Here is a 16,836-nt window from a genome sequence, read left to right as displayed (position 1 = left end):
TTTCCAATATACTCTCCATGTCTGCAGATCAAGAGGTTTTTCCATAAAGAACTCCACTCTTGTTAGAATATAGTTTTGACCAGAAAATGTAGACATAAATAAATGTATGAAATGTGAAGTAGCCCATATCCACCTTATGAAAACTTCAAATATCCATGTAGTTTTAAGTATGTCAGGAAAATCCCCCAACATCTTAACATTCATATTAAATTTGCTTAAATTGACAACTTTAAATTTGCAGTGTAAGAGCAGATCTAAGAAAAGCACTGATGCTAAGGAGCATTTCACATTTTTTATGTGAAAGCAGTAATACTTGCTTCACTGTTTCAGGCATGTTTTATGGACATGTAGCAAAGTAGCAACAAAATGTCCAGTGTAAATTACACCAGTTCCTATGAGAATTTTCAGGATGAAACTGTAATATTTAACATTAAAACAAAGGAAAACTCACTTGCTCCAAATACACCTGTTATTTATCAGTACTGTATTAAAACATGTTTGGTACTGAAAAAAGTTAGTCAACTGAATTTTACTTTAAGTCTTAAAATTTGGCAATCTCAATCAAAGAAATTCCTTTTGCACATACAGAGAGTATTTGAAACTATCACTAAAACAAGACTCAAGTGAAGAAAAGTATTCTATATAATGTTGTGAAATTATGTAATTTGAAACTCACATGGTTAAGTAATGTAGAAAGCTTTGATCCATCTTGAATATTTTTCTCCAAAATATTCAGGACTTTCACTGTTTTATCTGTTGACAGCTAAAAAAATGAAAAGAAACAATTAAACAACAGCAGGAATATAAAGGCTTCCAAATTGCTGAAAAGAATGCTCATGGAAGAAGGACAGAATTTGTTAAGATAACCTGAAATGCTTGAACTATAAGCGATTTGAGGTAAGGACTGGATCTTGATTTCTGTGGTTTCTGACACAGCAGAACTGACAATGCTGGTAATATAACTCAAATAGGTGAAATGTATTCTAAGATTGCAATCAAACCACATTTTCAACCCACAAAATCCATAGAAATAGATTTTAAATGGTGTATCTTGATTAAATAGTTAAATGGTCAATAATGTTGCATAGTTACAAACCACTTTCAATCATCCAGTTACTCTTGGCCTTCTCTTTCAGAAGCGAAAAAATACTGACTGTATTGATGTATGTTGGTATGTATTTATGTATGCATTTATGTGTGAAAAGTATCAATCACATGTCAACAGAGTGAGAATTATCAGGAGAAGACAAAAAATCAGGGTGACAACACTCTACAAAGGAAGTTAGGGGAGACTGAAGAAAAGTTCAGGAAGAATACCTTAATTCTGGATTAAGGAAAACCTTTCAGAGTGACTTTTATAATAAAGGGCATCACAGACACTTCACAAACCTATTAAGTGGTCATGAGCCGGAAGAAATGCATGAGCCAACAGTGCCGGGAAGGTAAGGAAAGCAATAGTTTCTACAGCTGTGATACTAAAATTTTACAGCAACACAAAGTTCCCTTCAACTGAGTTCAAGAAGAATGGCACAGAAACATTCACAAAAAACTCTCAGCTTCAGAGCTAGTAACATGTAACATAGTAAGATGTAGCAACAATTTAAACACTTCAGAAATCAGCAGAAGCACAATTCTTCACAGTATCTGTCACTTGCGCACGTGAGAAGGGTGAAACGTTACCACGGTGGACGTTTTTGTACATTTATCAGAAATTATATATTAAAAAAGAGTTAAATACTATGGATATTTACCTTGTCCATAATCCCCATTGCCTTGATTTTTGCAGATTCACTACCCAACTCACTAAGCTGATGTTTCCCTAGTAGCAATTCCTGTGGAATCTCATCATCATCCCCTTTAAAAACAAGCAAAGCAAAGCAAACAAACAACTATCAGTCATATATTAATTAGACTTCAAAGAAATAAGTATTTTCCAGATGACATGAAAAAGCCTACCAAAGAAAAAGAACTGATTTTCAAAATAGCTAGCATCTAAATAGTTCCAAATAGTTAGCATCTAATAGTTACATCTATTGCTGACCGATGATGTATTAAAACAATAACTACTTGTTAAATATGACTGGTTCTGACCTATCATTTAACAGTCTAACATGAGTTACCCATTTCTGAAAGTCATAAACTAAAATTTTTTTATACAGAAAGCCTCACTTTTTGCAGCTCCTGTGCTATCACTGATTTCAGTAAAACAAATATTAAAAGGTTGTGGTCTTAAACCTGAAGTTCAAATCTGGGGGAGGCAACACATGAAAAACATGTATGAAATCAAGTCCCTTGGGATATACTGTTTCTTAATTTTATTTACCCTTACAACCACCCCATGATACTATATTACCATAAACAGACCCAATGACTTCACTGTTAAGTCCAGCTTTGTACACTATTGTTTTAATAGTGATTTGTTCTTGTGTTCTGATCTTGTTCTAATCCTGTGACAAAGGTGGCAGGAAAAAAAATTAATGAATACTCTATTATCCAGCTCTTTAGAAAGTCATCTTGGTAAACTTGCACTACGTCCTCAGACACTTAGGCTAAGCTGGCTGGTTTTCCAGTACTTTGTGTAAGGAGCATACAGTGATTCAGAGCCACAGTCAAAAATGCACAAGGACTCTGATGCTTTAATTGAATATTCAAGCTCTGTTAACAAGAGTCAAAGGCCACAGCAGATGCAAAATTATGTGTTTCAGACACTACTAGCATGAGAAACATCTTATATTGGTGTTGTTTTCAAAGATACATTTGACAGAACATAACAACCTAGTGACTACCGAAAGAGGTACCCTGGGGACTACTACTTGTCTCACAATTTATGTTCCTTATGGATTCTGCAGGGAGAGGGAAAGAGGATCTTCTTTGTGCAGCAGTAAGTGAAATGGAAGAGGTGAACGCAATGACTCCAGGGTGGAAGCCATATAAACACAGTATGCCCTAGTATGTAATTCAGGCAATTAAACAATCAAGAAGAAAGTTAGAAAAGACTTCATATAAATTTTTTGGTGTTTCTTATTTTTCTAATTGGGGAAAGAATTTTGAAAGTTTGACATATTACCAAAAGCTGTAAAGTCCATGTCTTCTAAATTTTCCAAAATATTCTCTATCGAAGCAGTAAACCTTTTGAAAGTTGAAGAATCCATCATTTCTGGTGAAAAAAATTTATAAATAATTATTTTACATACAAAAAACCACAAACTGAACTGTAGTAAATAAATCTTCTAAAATTACCTTCAGGTGTTAGTTTAGGTTCATAAGCTTTCCTCTTCTTTTGTTTTTCTTTCTTCTTCATTTTTCTAGCCACTAATTAAGAGAATAAAGAGTGAAATAAATAATCTCAAAGGGAAAATAAAGGATTATTTACATATCTTTCACTTGTGTTCAATACCGCATATTTCTTTTAAAATGTTTAGCATATCTTTAAAAGTGCAGTAACATTATTGTATAAAATTAAACTTTAATAATTATTAGTTACCATCACTGAGACTAGGGGGAGGAGAATAATCATCCATATCAGAGTCATCAGGACTGCGATTGCGGTACCGGCCACTACCCGAAGTCCTCCTTCCTTCATGGTAATGGCCACTTCTCCTGTGGTCACCAGAACTTCTTCTGTCATGTTCTTCATACTCCCAGGCTTCATCTCTATCCTTCTTATGTCTTTTACGTGAAGCTAAAAATGAAATGGACTTTATTATAGATTAAAAATTTCTACTTTTAATAGCTCAAAATTAAAATATTTTTAAACAATGAAAAGGCACATAGATGTGGTGCTTAGGGACATGATTTAGTGGGGACTTTGTAGTGTTAGGTTTATGTTTGGATCTTAAAGGTCTTTTCCAACTTAACTTATTCTATTATTTGCAAATTAAACACCAGCTATTCTTGGAAACATGTGATACCCTAAAACTACAATATAAAATTCTATTATGCTAGTATTCTAGTGAATTATTTTGAATTACTTGAAAATTGTTCCTGAAACTTGCAAAGACACCAGGAAACATCTAAAAATACAAACTTGTAGGGCATTTTTCCTTTTAAGTAAGACAAGGAACGTGGAACAAATAAAAAGTTTCATTCTTTCATAAGAGAACACTGAATGACTATAACTGGGTATCCATATTACAACTGAGTGATTGCTTTGGCTATCTAACACAGCAAGTTCCAATTAGACTTGGCAATCTAGTTACTTAAAGACATTCTCTTTTGCCAAGACAACTAAAATTTTGTCTTGATACAGACTGCAGGAAATTCAGTATATAGGCGAAAGCTGGAGTCACAATTCTGGGCCAGATACCAAGTACCATAATAGGTTATTATGACCACTTTTTGGTCAGGACTAAAAATCCTAGTAGAGTAGATGTTGAAGAAATGGGGATAAATATTCTATACATAAACAGAGATTTGATGGAAACAAATTGGGAAGTGGAATGGAGTATTCTGTATTATTTTTAAAGTAAGCCTCCTGTCTTGAGGGAGAGGGTACTAAGACATAACCGGGAAACAGAAGAGGAGGAAGTAGCTTCATCCATGAAATCAGTTAGCTCTTCTTTATCTAATATAACAGGAGAACTGGGCTGGGAAAAGATGCCTTACACAGATTGTGCTGTGGGAATTAAAACAGCTCCAAAACATCTCATTCTAGCCTAGCAGAGTTCATGCTTGTGAGCCTGCACGGGAAATTTGTGTGTCTCTAAAGTATAGAGAGGTATGACTGCACACAGTTGTTGTTTGTACTACTGTATACTGTCATTTCTGAGCAAAACGACTGCCAGAATTTATACCGGACTGGAACTGAATTGACAAGTTCTCTTCACAACCCCAGTTTTACTGAGAAGCACAGGAAGCATACCAGGATACAGTAAATAATCAGCTCAGAAATAATATTTTAAAAAAACCCACCACAACATCGTTCAACCTGAGGCGATACTAATGCTCTGAAGAAGCAGTACAAAACTTCTGCACAGAAGTGGTCCCAGTATTTAAGGTATTGAGTTCAGGCTTTGGGCTGTACTGCTTCTGTATCAGACTTGCTTCTAGAGACAGCACAATCATGTTCAGGATGTGTGATCTACCCACACTGTCTACAATGTTTGTGAATTAACTGCGACTTAAAGTGGAGGGCCCTCCCTGATACGTGGAGTGAGCATTTTGGAGAAGAAAGTGTTTTATGGGAAAAGAGGTTACACATCTTAACTGATTCTTTTTTCCCACGAGACAGTATTTTGTGGAGGCAGATGATATCCATCTCCACAGCTATCAAATTGTCAGCACCAATTTAAGTCTGTAGGATGAATTCTGATCCCAGCTACATCTCCATGAGATAAGCAACTTCCAGTATTGCTTTCCAGAAGAATTTAAAATTGACCATTTTAACAATGCTGCATGACAAAACAGAAAGTGTTACAGTTGTGCTGGCTCTGCAAAGCAGTTCAGATGAACATGATTGCTCTACAAAATTTATTTTTGATGTAGTTAAATGGATTAAAAATTTAAGTAATATTAAAGAGTTTTATTAATTTTATATAATAAGAAATACGAAATACATATTTGTAGCAATAGAAAACTGTTGTGTTCTCAGAAATCTTTCATTCTTCTAACCGTTTTGCCTCATTTTTAGTCAATTCAGTTCAACAGTATCTTTGAGAAATAATTATTTTTAAGGAAGATGTCCTCACAGAATTGTTTAGAATGTTGGCCTTGAATATAGCTTGAATGGATGTAGTAAATTTAGATTTCCTTAAAGCATACAACTACTGTGAAGTCTTCTTTCATGTGTTTTACTTTGTATTTAAGAATTTCAACAGCCACGAATAGATAGCTAACAGATAAAGGCATCTGAAATTGACAATTCTCTCCATTCCCAACCAACTTAGAGTTTTTATTTACTTACTTTTTAATTCACTGTTCCATATTATTAACATCATAAATAGGTGATAAAATACAGTAAACAGAGAACATATAATCCTGAATGAAGCAAATCATCATTAATCTTTTGCCAAAACCCAAGGCTGATAAATTATTTCATGATCTCACACTCATAGCAGCATTATTAGATTTTAATAATAATGATTATTATTAAAAACAAACAAAACCCCAAAAGGACACTATTTGCTGCCTCTGGTGAAGATAAGTATAGCAAGTAAAATTTTTAAGTGCATTTGTGTATATGTACTGTTTGTCTGTTGGATGAGAACTTCGAAGTTACTGAAAAGCTGAACAAACAAGTGTCTCCCTTTTGGATGATAAGAAAGACTAAAAAGCAAACCACTGTGTTTTATAAAAGTTCAGTAAAATGTTTATATATGCAAAGGTGGAAATATTCTAAACTTGGGAAAAAAAATAATTATCAGCAAGGTGCCTTGTCAGGTTCATAGCAACAGGCACTTATCCTTCACCTCTGCACAGTTTACACAACCAAGATGTTAACTCATACTGAACTGACTCACTTGGTTTTAACAGCCTTCTTCTCAGTGCTGGCTTACTGAACCACCACAGAGACAAAGTAATCATGCTCTTATTAGCAAGTAGGAAATTCCTTACTAACTTACAGGCATGTGACATTTTTTTGACCCTTAAGAACTTTATCCCACTGCACAGCAAAATTTTAACTACAAGCTTGCCCTCTCCCCTTGAAAACAGTTAATTCAAGATCAGTATTAACAGCAAGTTGTATTTTAAGAACCCATCAGTAACAATTCAGTTTTTCAATCTGCTAGAAGAAGATATATTTTAAGAAACGTCAGGGCAATTAAGAGTCTCAGTTTAAAATGTCAGAAAAATTCAAGAGGGCATCCTTCACTTTTCTTATCAATATAACTAAGATTAATTTAAAATTTATTTAATGGAAGGTTGTATGGGGTTTTTTTGCATACTTTTGTGTTTAAGTTTTCCGTGCTGCTTTAAAGGGTATTTTCCTATATATGATTGGTTAAAAATGTTCCATTAGCATAACTGGAAAAAAAAAAAAATCTAGCCAGCAGCTTCCCATAAGGTAATTAGGAAAAGAAATTTAATAACTAGCTGGTTTTCATCTTGAGCGGCAAATTTAAATCAAGTAATTTTTCTTCTAAATGCAAAAAAGGGTTCTTGGCCAAGTAGTAGCCCTTGAGACAGCAAACTTGTTTTTGTATGTTTTTAGTGTAGCCAGCTTAAAAAAAGTTTTTGTAAAAGCAAAACACTAGCTTTCTTTAGCAGAAGGAACAGAACAGTGTACTACTTACATTCAAAAGCTTCTTCACTGTCATTGTCTTCATCAGAACTGATTTCAGCATATTTTGGTTTCTCATTAACTGTGCTACGTTTGCGCTTGTTCATTTTCACACGTTCACAAAGTGGCATGGTGGATTCAATTTCTGCCAGGAGCTCAGGAGGCAACTCCTTTAACACTGACTGATCTATGCTACCTATTAATGGAGAGTAAGAAGAGTAAATGTGAACCTGAAGACAAAAATGAGGGCCCAACACTACAGTCTTTTCTCAGGAACCTCTTACAGTATGTCCACTAGTAAGACAACAGTTAGACACATCTGGATGTATTCAACAGCCTTTTTAAAAATTGCATTTATCAACCACACTACAATTAGAAATTAACATAATAAATTGCATAAGCATCTCCTTCAATAAAATACTTTGTCAAGCATATAAACAAATTAAAATCAGTGAATTCCATTTCTAAAAAAAAAAAATCCTTGTTCTACTTCCACAAAACTTACTCTTACTTCATTTGTTACTCTGAATTTAACAGGTTTTCTAACAGCATAAGTAAATTATGTATTAATTGCGTGCCCCATTAATATTTCTGTTTACTCTCATTCATATTATTCAGTGTACACATGACAGTAAACCTCCCTTTTCCAGTTAGAAGGGACAATATGTGGCAGATCCTCTGGGGTCCGATACCTAAATGCAGGACAAATCATAAGACATTCAAACCTCTGCCACAGATTTTTTCTTACCCCCCCACGAGAAGTTTTCTAATACAACTCAAATTGTTGCTGATTTTGTTATAAACAAAGGTGAAAAGACTTCTATTGAATATGGATAAACACTGCTGGCCCACATCAGGTTTCTTTTCCACATAGGTAGATATCAGCACACCACTTGCATTGCATTTTGTAACCATGGCTAGACCCATATGCAGTGAGAATGAAGACTTGCAGTCAAAATCTTTACAACTGATTCAGGTAAATCATTAATTCTGAAGTACTTGAATTTTCTTTATTTCATATCTTTAATTATCAAAGGGCCTATTGCACAGACTTGAAGATTATCGAACTAAACTATTAACCTATTTCCAATTTATGCAAAACATCTTTGTCAGAAGCATCTATCTTCCTTCCCAAGATACCTTATATTATTTAGAGGAAATCAGCTGCCAACTTCTGTGTACACACATATAGTTCTAAAAAAGTATTTTTTGTATGGTAATTCCATTTTATACCTGCATTAGCACCTAATTTTCTAAAATTTATTTCAATTTTTCCGCTAACATCCTTCCTTCTGATCTAAGATTAGTCTTTTTCTTTCTTTTTCTCTTGCTCTTCAAACATCTTTAGCTGGAACTAGAATACCCTTAATATGGGAAGATAGTTTCTAGCAACAAAATTTAAGAAGTCTCATTTATTGTTTCACTTATATTTACATACATAAGAACTGCCTTCAAAACTTTTTCAAGCATTAGGTGCTTGAAATGATAAGATAATGATCAGATAATTCTGACTTATTTAATCCTTATTTATTTGTGTTGTCCTCCTCAGATAATTATCACCTGCCAAAGTTATCTAAATTCTCAATATTGCTTTCAAAAATACCATCATACATTTCACGGTGTGGTTTGACTGCATTGCAGTGACATGATTATCCTCTGTGGTCTGGACACTTGACTGAGGAAACGCACAAGTATGCCAGCATGGGCAGATCAGTTCCATTATGTTAAGCGCCAGCTGACCGGATGACAGCCAGGACCACTCTGGATGCTGCACAGCCATGCCCAGGCAGTGGTGTCCCCATACTAAGACTACGTCACTTTTTGTATGCCTATACAGTGCCTGAAGACAGATGGCTTACATCCAGACTTAACCTTCAGCAAAATAAACATACACAAATTTTAAGACAATTCCACAGGTGAAATCATGAAGTCCTCGGATCCTGGGTCTCTAACACATACTCTCAATTTTATGCACTGTTGTTGATTTCACTGAAATCAGCAGAACTAAATGCACAGCATAAAGTCTACAGCAAAAATGGTGAAACAAAGACACTGCAAGAATCAGCCACAAATAAAGGAACAAAAGTTGCATTAAAAAGCCAAACAACAACCGAACAAACAAAAATCACCGCCTATTACTCTCCTACTTCCTAGGAATATTTGTGCTCTCCTTATTGATTTTGTTCCCAGGAGAGAACACTACTCAATCTTTTAATAGCTGCTGACAACTGTAAATAACCAAGTTCACTCATGAAGTACAAAGGAGCTAAACATGACTGCAAATGCATCTAGAATTCTGATACACATGGAAGAAGACTCCCTATCTTTTCATAAGAAATCCAGGGACATTATATACTCTGGGACTCCATTTAAGAAGTTATTAATACACTATTGTTTATGTTACTTTGAATTGGGGCAACTCAATCTTCACTAGAAACATCTTACTCAATTCCTTCTTTTGTAACTTCACATTTAATAAAAAAAGTACTGCTTCTTTTTTTGTGGGTAGTAAAGGAATACTTAAAAGAGAATCCAGTTAGCATTAGAATCCAGTGACATGGCAACAAACATAAGGTTATAAAACCCATGCTAATGTCTTTTCAGTTTATGGAATACCTTAAAAAAATATAAGAATATGCAACATGTGTCCAGAGAAATGAAATTAAGCTTGTGAAGGGTCTGGACAAGAAGTCCTATGAGGAGAGGCTGAGGGAACTGGGATTATTTAGTTTGAAGAACAGGATGCTGAGGGGAGATTTTATCGTTCTCTACAGCTACCTGAAAGGAGGCTGCAAGGGAGGTGGGTGTTGGCCTCTTCTCATGTAAATAAACAACAGAACTAGAGGAAATGGTCTGAAGTTGCAATCCAGATTAGGCTAGACTAGATTTTAGAAGTTTTTCTTTACTGAGGCATTGCAAGGGGCTGCAGAGGGAGGTGGCAGAGTTACCATCTCTGGAGGTATTTTAAAAACCGTGTAGATAAGGCACTATTTGCTCTACTGGGCATGTTGATATAGATTTTTTGATTTCTTTGGTAAGTTTGATTAGACCTGGGACCTGCATTTGTGTTTCCACTTCGATCAGTTACATTTGCCTCCAGTTATATTTTTTAAAATACCGACAGAGTAAATAACTTTACTAAAAAGCTTCTTCACAAGTTAACAAGAATGCCTCACAAAAAAGGCAAAGTTAAATACAAGTTAATAAGAATGCTAGCGAACTACATTAATGTTGAAAAAGGTACAGAATAGCTATAATAATAATCACTCACACAGAACCACATCCTTGAACAGTCACTTCTTCAGAGCTTCTCGAAACATAAGCTATACTGTATATGTATGTATGTATGACTTAAGATGAAAATAAATTCTTGTTTTTGATTTCTATTATTAAAAGCTTTCCTACTGAAGGTATTCAAGAATCTTCAGCTGTTACTGAATATCCATTAACCACCCAGATTCTTGTTTTCTCACAGAGCAATTTGTGACAAAATGTAAGTTGTTTATCACCAGAAAACTGTAGCTAAAAATTTATTAGCTTGTAAACCTCCTACCATATTGTATTTTATTTTGAGAAGCTTTCCAAAGGGTTTTGACATCTATAGCAGAAAGATTTCAACAAATTTCTAGTGGATGTTGTGCCTCCCTTCTTCATGTATGGCTTAAAAGAAGAATGGAAAGGCACAAATCTTGCTTAAAGCTCAGCATTGTTTTTTGTTGATAATTTGATGGGTATTTCCAAGTCTGTTCAACAGCCTTTAACTTTACCTAGGATTTACAGATACCTAATCTTTAGTAGGATCCAAAATCACTTTGCCGTAAATTTGCAAGTCAAATACATTCCCCTGATCCAGGCAGATGATTGTCTTCAAGAGATACTGAACATGAAAAAAGGGGTAATATAATTATGGACTTTTACTGGATCCATTCAATATGGATTGTAAAATTATTTTTTGACATAACCATCAGTGTATTCAAATTAGTCATGGAAAAGAGGACAATGCTTGCTGATGCTTAGGTAAGCTTTCCAGGATCAGAAAGGCCATTCCTGCCATAAAATCAAAACCAACACTAATAAACTTTGTTATGTTCTTTAATGATTCATCTTTACTTTCCAAACTAGGGAAAACAGATGCATAGTTCACATTTTGGTGCAATTTCCAATGAACTAACAAGTTATCAAGATTCAATTACATTTAGACACCTTAACTCCTAATTGCTACTTTCCTTTCTAAAGAGACACTTAATACAGTGGAAACAATCCACACAGGTTTGCTCATATGTTTTTAAAACAACTGTGACATCAAAATGACATGTTTCCACATAGTTAATTTCAAAAGTAAGGTTCACATTCATGAAGTATTTTGGAAAAATTAGCCTCCCATAAATATTGTCTTCTCCATTTCTGTGGGCTATATAATCTGCACATGGCAAAACTGCAGTCCATGCAATTTCATATTTATAATCTCTCTTTATATACCTTGTATTTTAAAATGCAACTTTTTCCAATTATCAAGACATTATAGGCATAGTACTTAGGGATACGGCTTAACTAAGGTCTTGTCAATGTTTGGTTAATGGTTGGAATCCATGATCTTGAAGGTCTTTTTCAACCAAGGAAATTCTGATTATATAAAATAACACAGAAGGGTCTAAGTGGGAACAATGCAACTTATTTGGGGTGTTTTAAGCACTCCCTGTATTCTGAAATTTCTGTAGTAACGAATTTTCACACATGGTCATTTTGACATTATAAATGAAACCCTACAGGTTGCAGCTGTTTTGGCCTCCTCTTGCTGATCTTTTTGCCAAACAGGACATTACCTACTATGGACCATTCTTATTTTGCTGGTATTTATCCAGCTTTTCTGTTATTTCACAGATATCTCACTTTTCTTATATGTCCTCCTGAGAACATCTATTTATCTAGTAGAGGATGCTCCTCCACTATGTATCAACACCTGTCCAACTTTCTCAAGTAATTTTGGGTCACCACTATAGCTACACTGATAAAACCTCGGAAGTATAGGCAGAATGTAAAGCAGTTTCTTTCTAGATTAGCTCTAAGAAACTTAGAACTCTGTGCTAAATTAAATAAAATATACTTTTACTCCAAAACAAGAGTGCTGCCTTCAGGTTGGATAGCCCTGTCATGGTAACTGCAACAGCACAGACACACAGCTTAATTCAATTTCAATCATTCATGCAGATACGGTTTTATTTTAGATTTTAAGAGAGAACTAAAAAGAAAAAAAAACTTTGCAAGAAAAAAATAAGAAGAGGGGATAAACATACTTCCCCACTTTATAAAGATGTTAGGAAAATAAACATTTTTTTAGAATAGGTAAATACTGTTACAGTATAGCACTCAGGCAACACAGTGCAAAGGGCCATTCATTAACAGCTTACTGGTTAAAGCCATAAATTTTTTGCTAAGTGTATATATTTAATTACAGGCTTTCCACCAGGCTTTCCCTTAAAATGCACCGGTATGTTTTTTATATGTTTTATGTTTTTTCCTTGCCCAAAAGCTTCACACTACTCCAAGTAATTTTGTGCCCTGGAGCCTTTCAAAAACAGAAGAAGACACAGAAGGAAATCACAACCGTTTATCTCAAAGAGGATTTTAAGGTATGAGGAAGATACCTCTGCTCATAAGACAGAAGTTCCACTTTTATCTCAACACCATTATCAATCATCTGAAAAACACACCATTAAATGAACACTGATGAAAATAATCTGAGAAGCAGTGCATTAACTCCAGCAGCTTTCCTCTTCCATCTCCTTCTGCCTTAAAGCTTACACAGACAGATAGACAGCTACATCATCCATACAGCTGACCCTCACCTTCTGACTATATCCATGAAAGGCTAACTCCTGAGATCAGCTCACATACCAGAAACAGGGTGGGAGGCTGATATGCCCTCAACACAACCCAAGGGACTGCACCCACAGGATTCTCAGCTGCAACAGATTTGGTAGGAGGGAGAGAAGCAGTTCTAAGTAGAAGTATATCCTACATCATTCTATAGAACCTGCTTGAATAAACATTTCAAAACAATTTTTCTTTATCTGCTTCAATGCTGGAGCAGAGGCAAGGTTCCTACCCTTGGGCTACAAAAACGACAAAAAGTTCAGACTCCTTGTTTATAATCTGGTCCTTAGATCTGTCTTTGGAAATTAGGACCCAGCTAGGTTGGTGGGTTGGAGAAGAATTTGGACACAGCAATGGAGTAATTCCAAGATGCAGCAGAGGTTATCAATGCCAACAGCACATATTTAAAAATTAATGTATAGTAGTACAAAATACCCTCAGAAGCTACTCAGATTGTTTGGCGAGAGCCAAGAGATTTCTAAAGACCACCCCTAACAGTCCAGGCAGAGAGCAGGGAATATACCCAGTATGCACTCTCCAAAGGTGCCAAAACACATCATATATATAACCTCCTTTGACTGCTGTGGCAACTACAGCCATAACTTATTTTACTCCTTATTGCTATTATCTGGCTTTTTATCTTTAAAAAAATCAACAAAAGGTGGCTAGAGCAGTCAACTTTTGCAAGACACGTCACAAAAAATATATCGGTACTCACCAGTAAAACGGAGCAAAAGTAGCAGCTGAAGTAAATACAGTGCTGCACATTTTTATGATTCAGTGTCAAGGGACTGAACTTGGATTTCACTGTCATTGTTTTGAACGTATACATTGAAATTTAAGCCAACTCTATTTACTGTATTAAAAACCCAAGATATCTTGTACAGTTGCAAAACAAGAACATGCAATCTTCTGTTTCTATTAATGTTTCAAATCTGAGGTTTATGATACATTTTCCTGGCTGTGCATTCTGATTAATTTAAAAACTGAGCCATGGGGCCTTATCAAAGAAAAAAGACCTTAAATAAATAAAGCCTGATTACAACTCTTAATTTTTCTTCTCATAAAATTGCCTATGCAAGCGATGCAATACAATATTTGCAGAGACAAAGCAAAACAAGTGCCATGATTTATGTCTGATTTGTGACTACAGGCACATGAAGATCTGCTTCTTCCTTAGTGTATCATGGAAAAATTTTCAGCCTTTAGCACTGAAAATATCACGTGAAGCTACTCATGTTTTGCTTCTTCAAAGTAAATTAATTAAATAAACAATGACAACAAAATTTTGTCGATGTTTTAGCTTTTAATATAAAATTCTACAGGGAAGTTGCTTGGAGGATAAGTAAACAGTACATTTATTTAAGGAACCTTTATTTGATGCAAGCAACAATTAGGTAATTCGAAGAACAAAAAAGGTCTCATCCTTTTCTGTTCATTGGTAATATTTCCATGGAATAAATACGAATTCCAGATTTCAAGCAAACATTTCAATTTTTCTCACACAATAGCCTAAACAGATGAAAATGTCAAACAACAGAAATATTAATTTACCAGAAGCAAATGTGAGGCTTTTCCCTATTTTCCCCTAATTCAAACAAAATATACCCTATTCATAAGCCCAGAAATAACATTCATATTTAGATATCTGGACACAAAAACAGGCTTACGGTAATTGACACGAGACAGACAAATTGTTAGCACACATTTTTGCATATTCCAATGTATTGTTGCAAGGATTATTTAGGCAAAATAGCCTTAGCCAGTAAGAACCTGAAGAAACATTCACATCCATGAACCAAAGGCAGCAATGGATTTTTTCAAAAAAATCCTCTGATAAATCAGGTAATAAACTTCTATTACTTTCATGTGCCAAAATAATTTTTCCGAAATGAAAAAATTAAAGAATGCACTCCTAAATCTGTTGAGAGAAATGTCACAGTTTGTATGAATCAAAGTACAATGAAAACAGAGGGTTTGGTCAAGTCTGTTGTTGCTGTTCAGAACTAGATGTGCAACATGCAAAGTTCACTATTACTACCCAGAGAAAACTTAAGAACAATTGCAAGAGCTAGAATCAAAATATTTACCTTAATAGCAAGGTCTACAGAATTAACTAAAGCAGCCTCCAGACAAAGCACTGTGCTGAAAATGTCTTCCGTTGTACTAGTAACAGATCAACACAGGAAAGGACTCCAGTGTGCAAACAGCTGAATCTCTGCTGCCTACAGACAGCAGTTTATCCAACATTTACTTCTGAAAAACTAGCACCAAAAATGAAGGCCCCAGAGAGTATGCACAATGCCCATACCAATCTCAGCATACTTTCTTGGACAGGACAGACACACCATAGGTAAAAAATCCCTACAAGCAGAAATGATCCATTCTGATGCAAACCATACTAGAAATAAGTTCTTTGTAGACTATTAGATTAAAATGGTTATACATAGTTTGTTTTTTAACTAAACAGTGCCTGAAAAGTTTTCCAAACTGTGAATCTGTCCAATCCATAAAGGAGAAAAAAAATCACTACTAAATGGACAAAGTGTATATTAAAATGGAGCCTCTGCAAACATATCTTTCAGTAAAGGATGGCCAGCTCCTCTTCTAGCAAGTTGAAAAGAGCTAGTCACTAATATCTCAGAAAAGATGAAAAACAGGAAGACTGTAGAATTCTTATGAAAGAGGAGTTTTGTTCAAAATTCCACTTAAATTTAGAGTTTAAGAGATTTCTCTGATATATGACAATTTCTGTAGAACTTCAGAGAAAGCTGTGACATGTCCACATGCAAGTGCATGCACATGCAAAATACTTAGTGGGTTATTCCTCTGGCTTTCCCACAGGTAAATACATTTGCTACCAGGAACTCAGATTTCAAGATTTGTAGAATTACAAACTTTCACAAATCTAATTCTCACAAAAGCACAATCTATAGAAAGCAGGTTGATTATACCCTTTTCCTTTCCCAAGGAAATTGATTTTACCCCAGTTTTTTCCATACAGTACAGCTGCTTGCCCCACTCATTTCAGTGAATAAAAGGGGTCTGCTCAGCATAAATATAGTTAATTTGGAAATAAATTTCAGAGAACTCTAAATTTTTCTTGATGTGTTAACATCCATAAGCTACTTGATAAAATTGCTAAACATTTTAGTACTTACAGAAGTCCTACACATGAAGGATTTTAATGTTTAATACTGATACTTCCTTTTTGTCTACAGTTCTCACTGTATCAGAAATATTTGTGACTAGCTCTGCTAAGGTAGTTAGAAATCTGTAAGATGCATTACAAATTGGATTACTAAGCAAACCACCCAGATACAGCTTTTCATCCTGGAATATTCCCTTTTTCTGTCACTCCTACCTAGAAGATAAGCATCTAATTTATTACTTTGCTTCACAAGTGAGATTTTTTTCTAGCTGTGCTAGAACTCAAAGATAGACCATCACATCACATGTCAAATTATAGTTACTACAAGCTCTGAAAAAGGCCACCTGAAATGAAAAAAACCATAACCAAACCAAAACAAACACAACAACAAAATAAACCCCAACAAACCACACAACGACAGAACACAGAAAAATTTCAAAGCATTGTTTTAACTCTACAGCATAAAAATGATTGGATAGTAAGTTTTTTAGTTGATCCTTTAAGAAACGTATGAAGAGCACCAAGCACCTTTGAAGAAATAGTAAATCACTCAAATTAGAGATTACAGCAGCAGAGAATGCAGTACACTTAG

At 34.8% G+C, this 16,836-nt stretch overlaps 1 protein-coding gene across 1 annotated transcript in view; it reads right to left on the bottom strand.

Annotated features, from left to right (window-relative positions):
* NIPBL (NIPBL cohesin loading factor) overlaps positions 1 to 16,836 on the bottom strand; it is a 149,899-nt gene that overhangs the window by 32,386 nt on the left and 100,677 nt on the right. Inside the window, exons 11-16 of the mRNA XM_030466730.1 lie at positions 7,233 to 7,415; positions 3,485 to 3,682; positions 3,241 to 3,312; positions 3,068 to 3,157; positions 1,752 to 1,855; positions 677 to 763 (exon numbers count right to left, since the gene is read on the bottom strand). Coding sequence (XP_030322590.1) covers positions 677 to 763; positions 1,752 to 1,855; positions 3,068 to 3,157; positions 3,241 to 3,312; positions 3,485 to 3,682; positions 7,233 to 7,415 — 734 coding nt within the window. The remainder of the gene's footprint in view (positions 1 to 676; positions 764 to 1,751; positions 1,856 to 3,067; positions 3,158 to 3,240; positions 3,313 to 3,484; positions 3,683 to 7,232; positions 7,416 to 16,836) is intronic.

This window comes from Calypte anna, chromosome Z (genome assembly GCF_003957555.1).
Source record: "Calypte anna isolate BGI_N300 chromosome Z, bCalAnn1_v1.p, whole genome shotgun sequence".
Lineage (NCBI taxonomy): Eukaryota > Metazoa > Chordata > Aves > Apodiformes > Trochilidae > Calypte > Calypte anna.
This window is presented reverse-complemented; position numbering and strand designations above follow the sequence as displayed.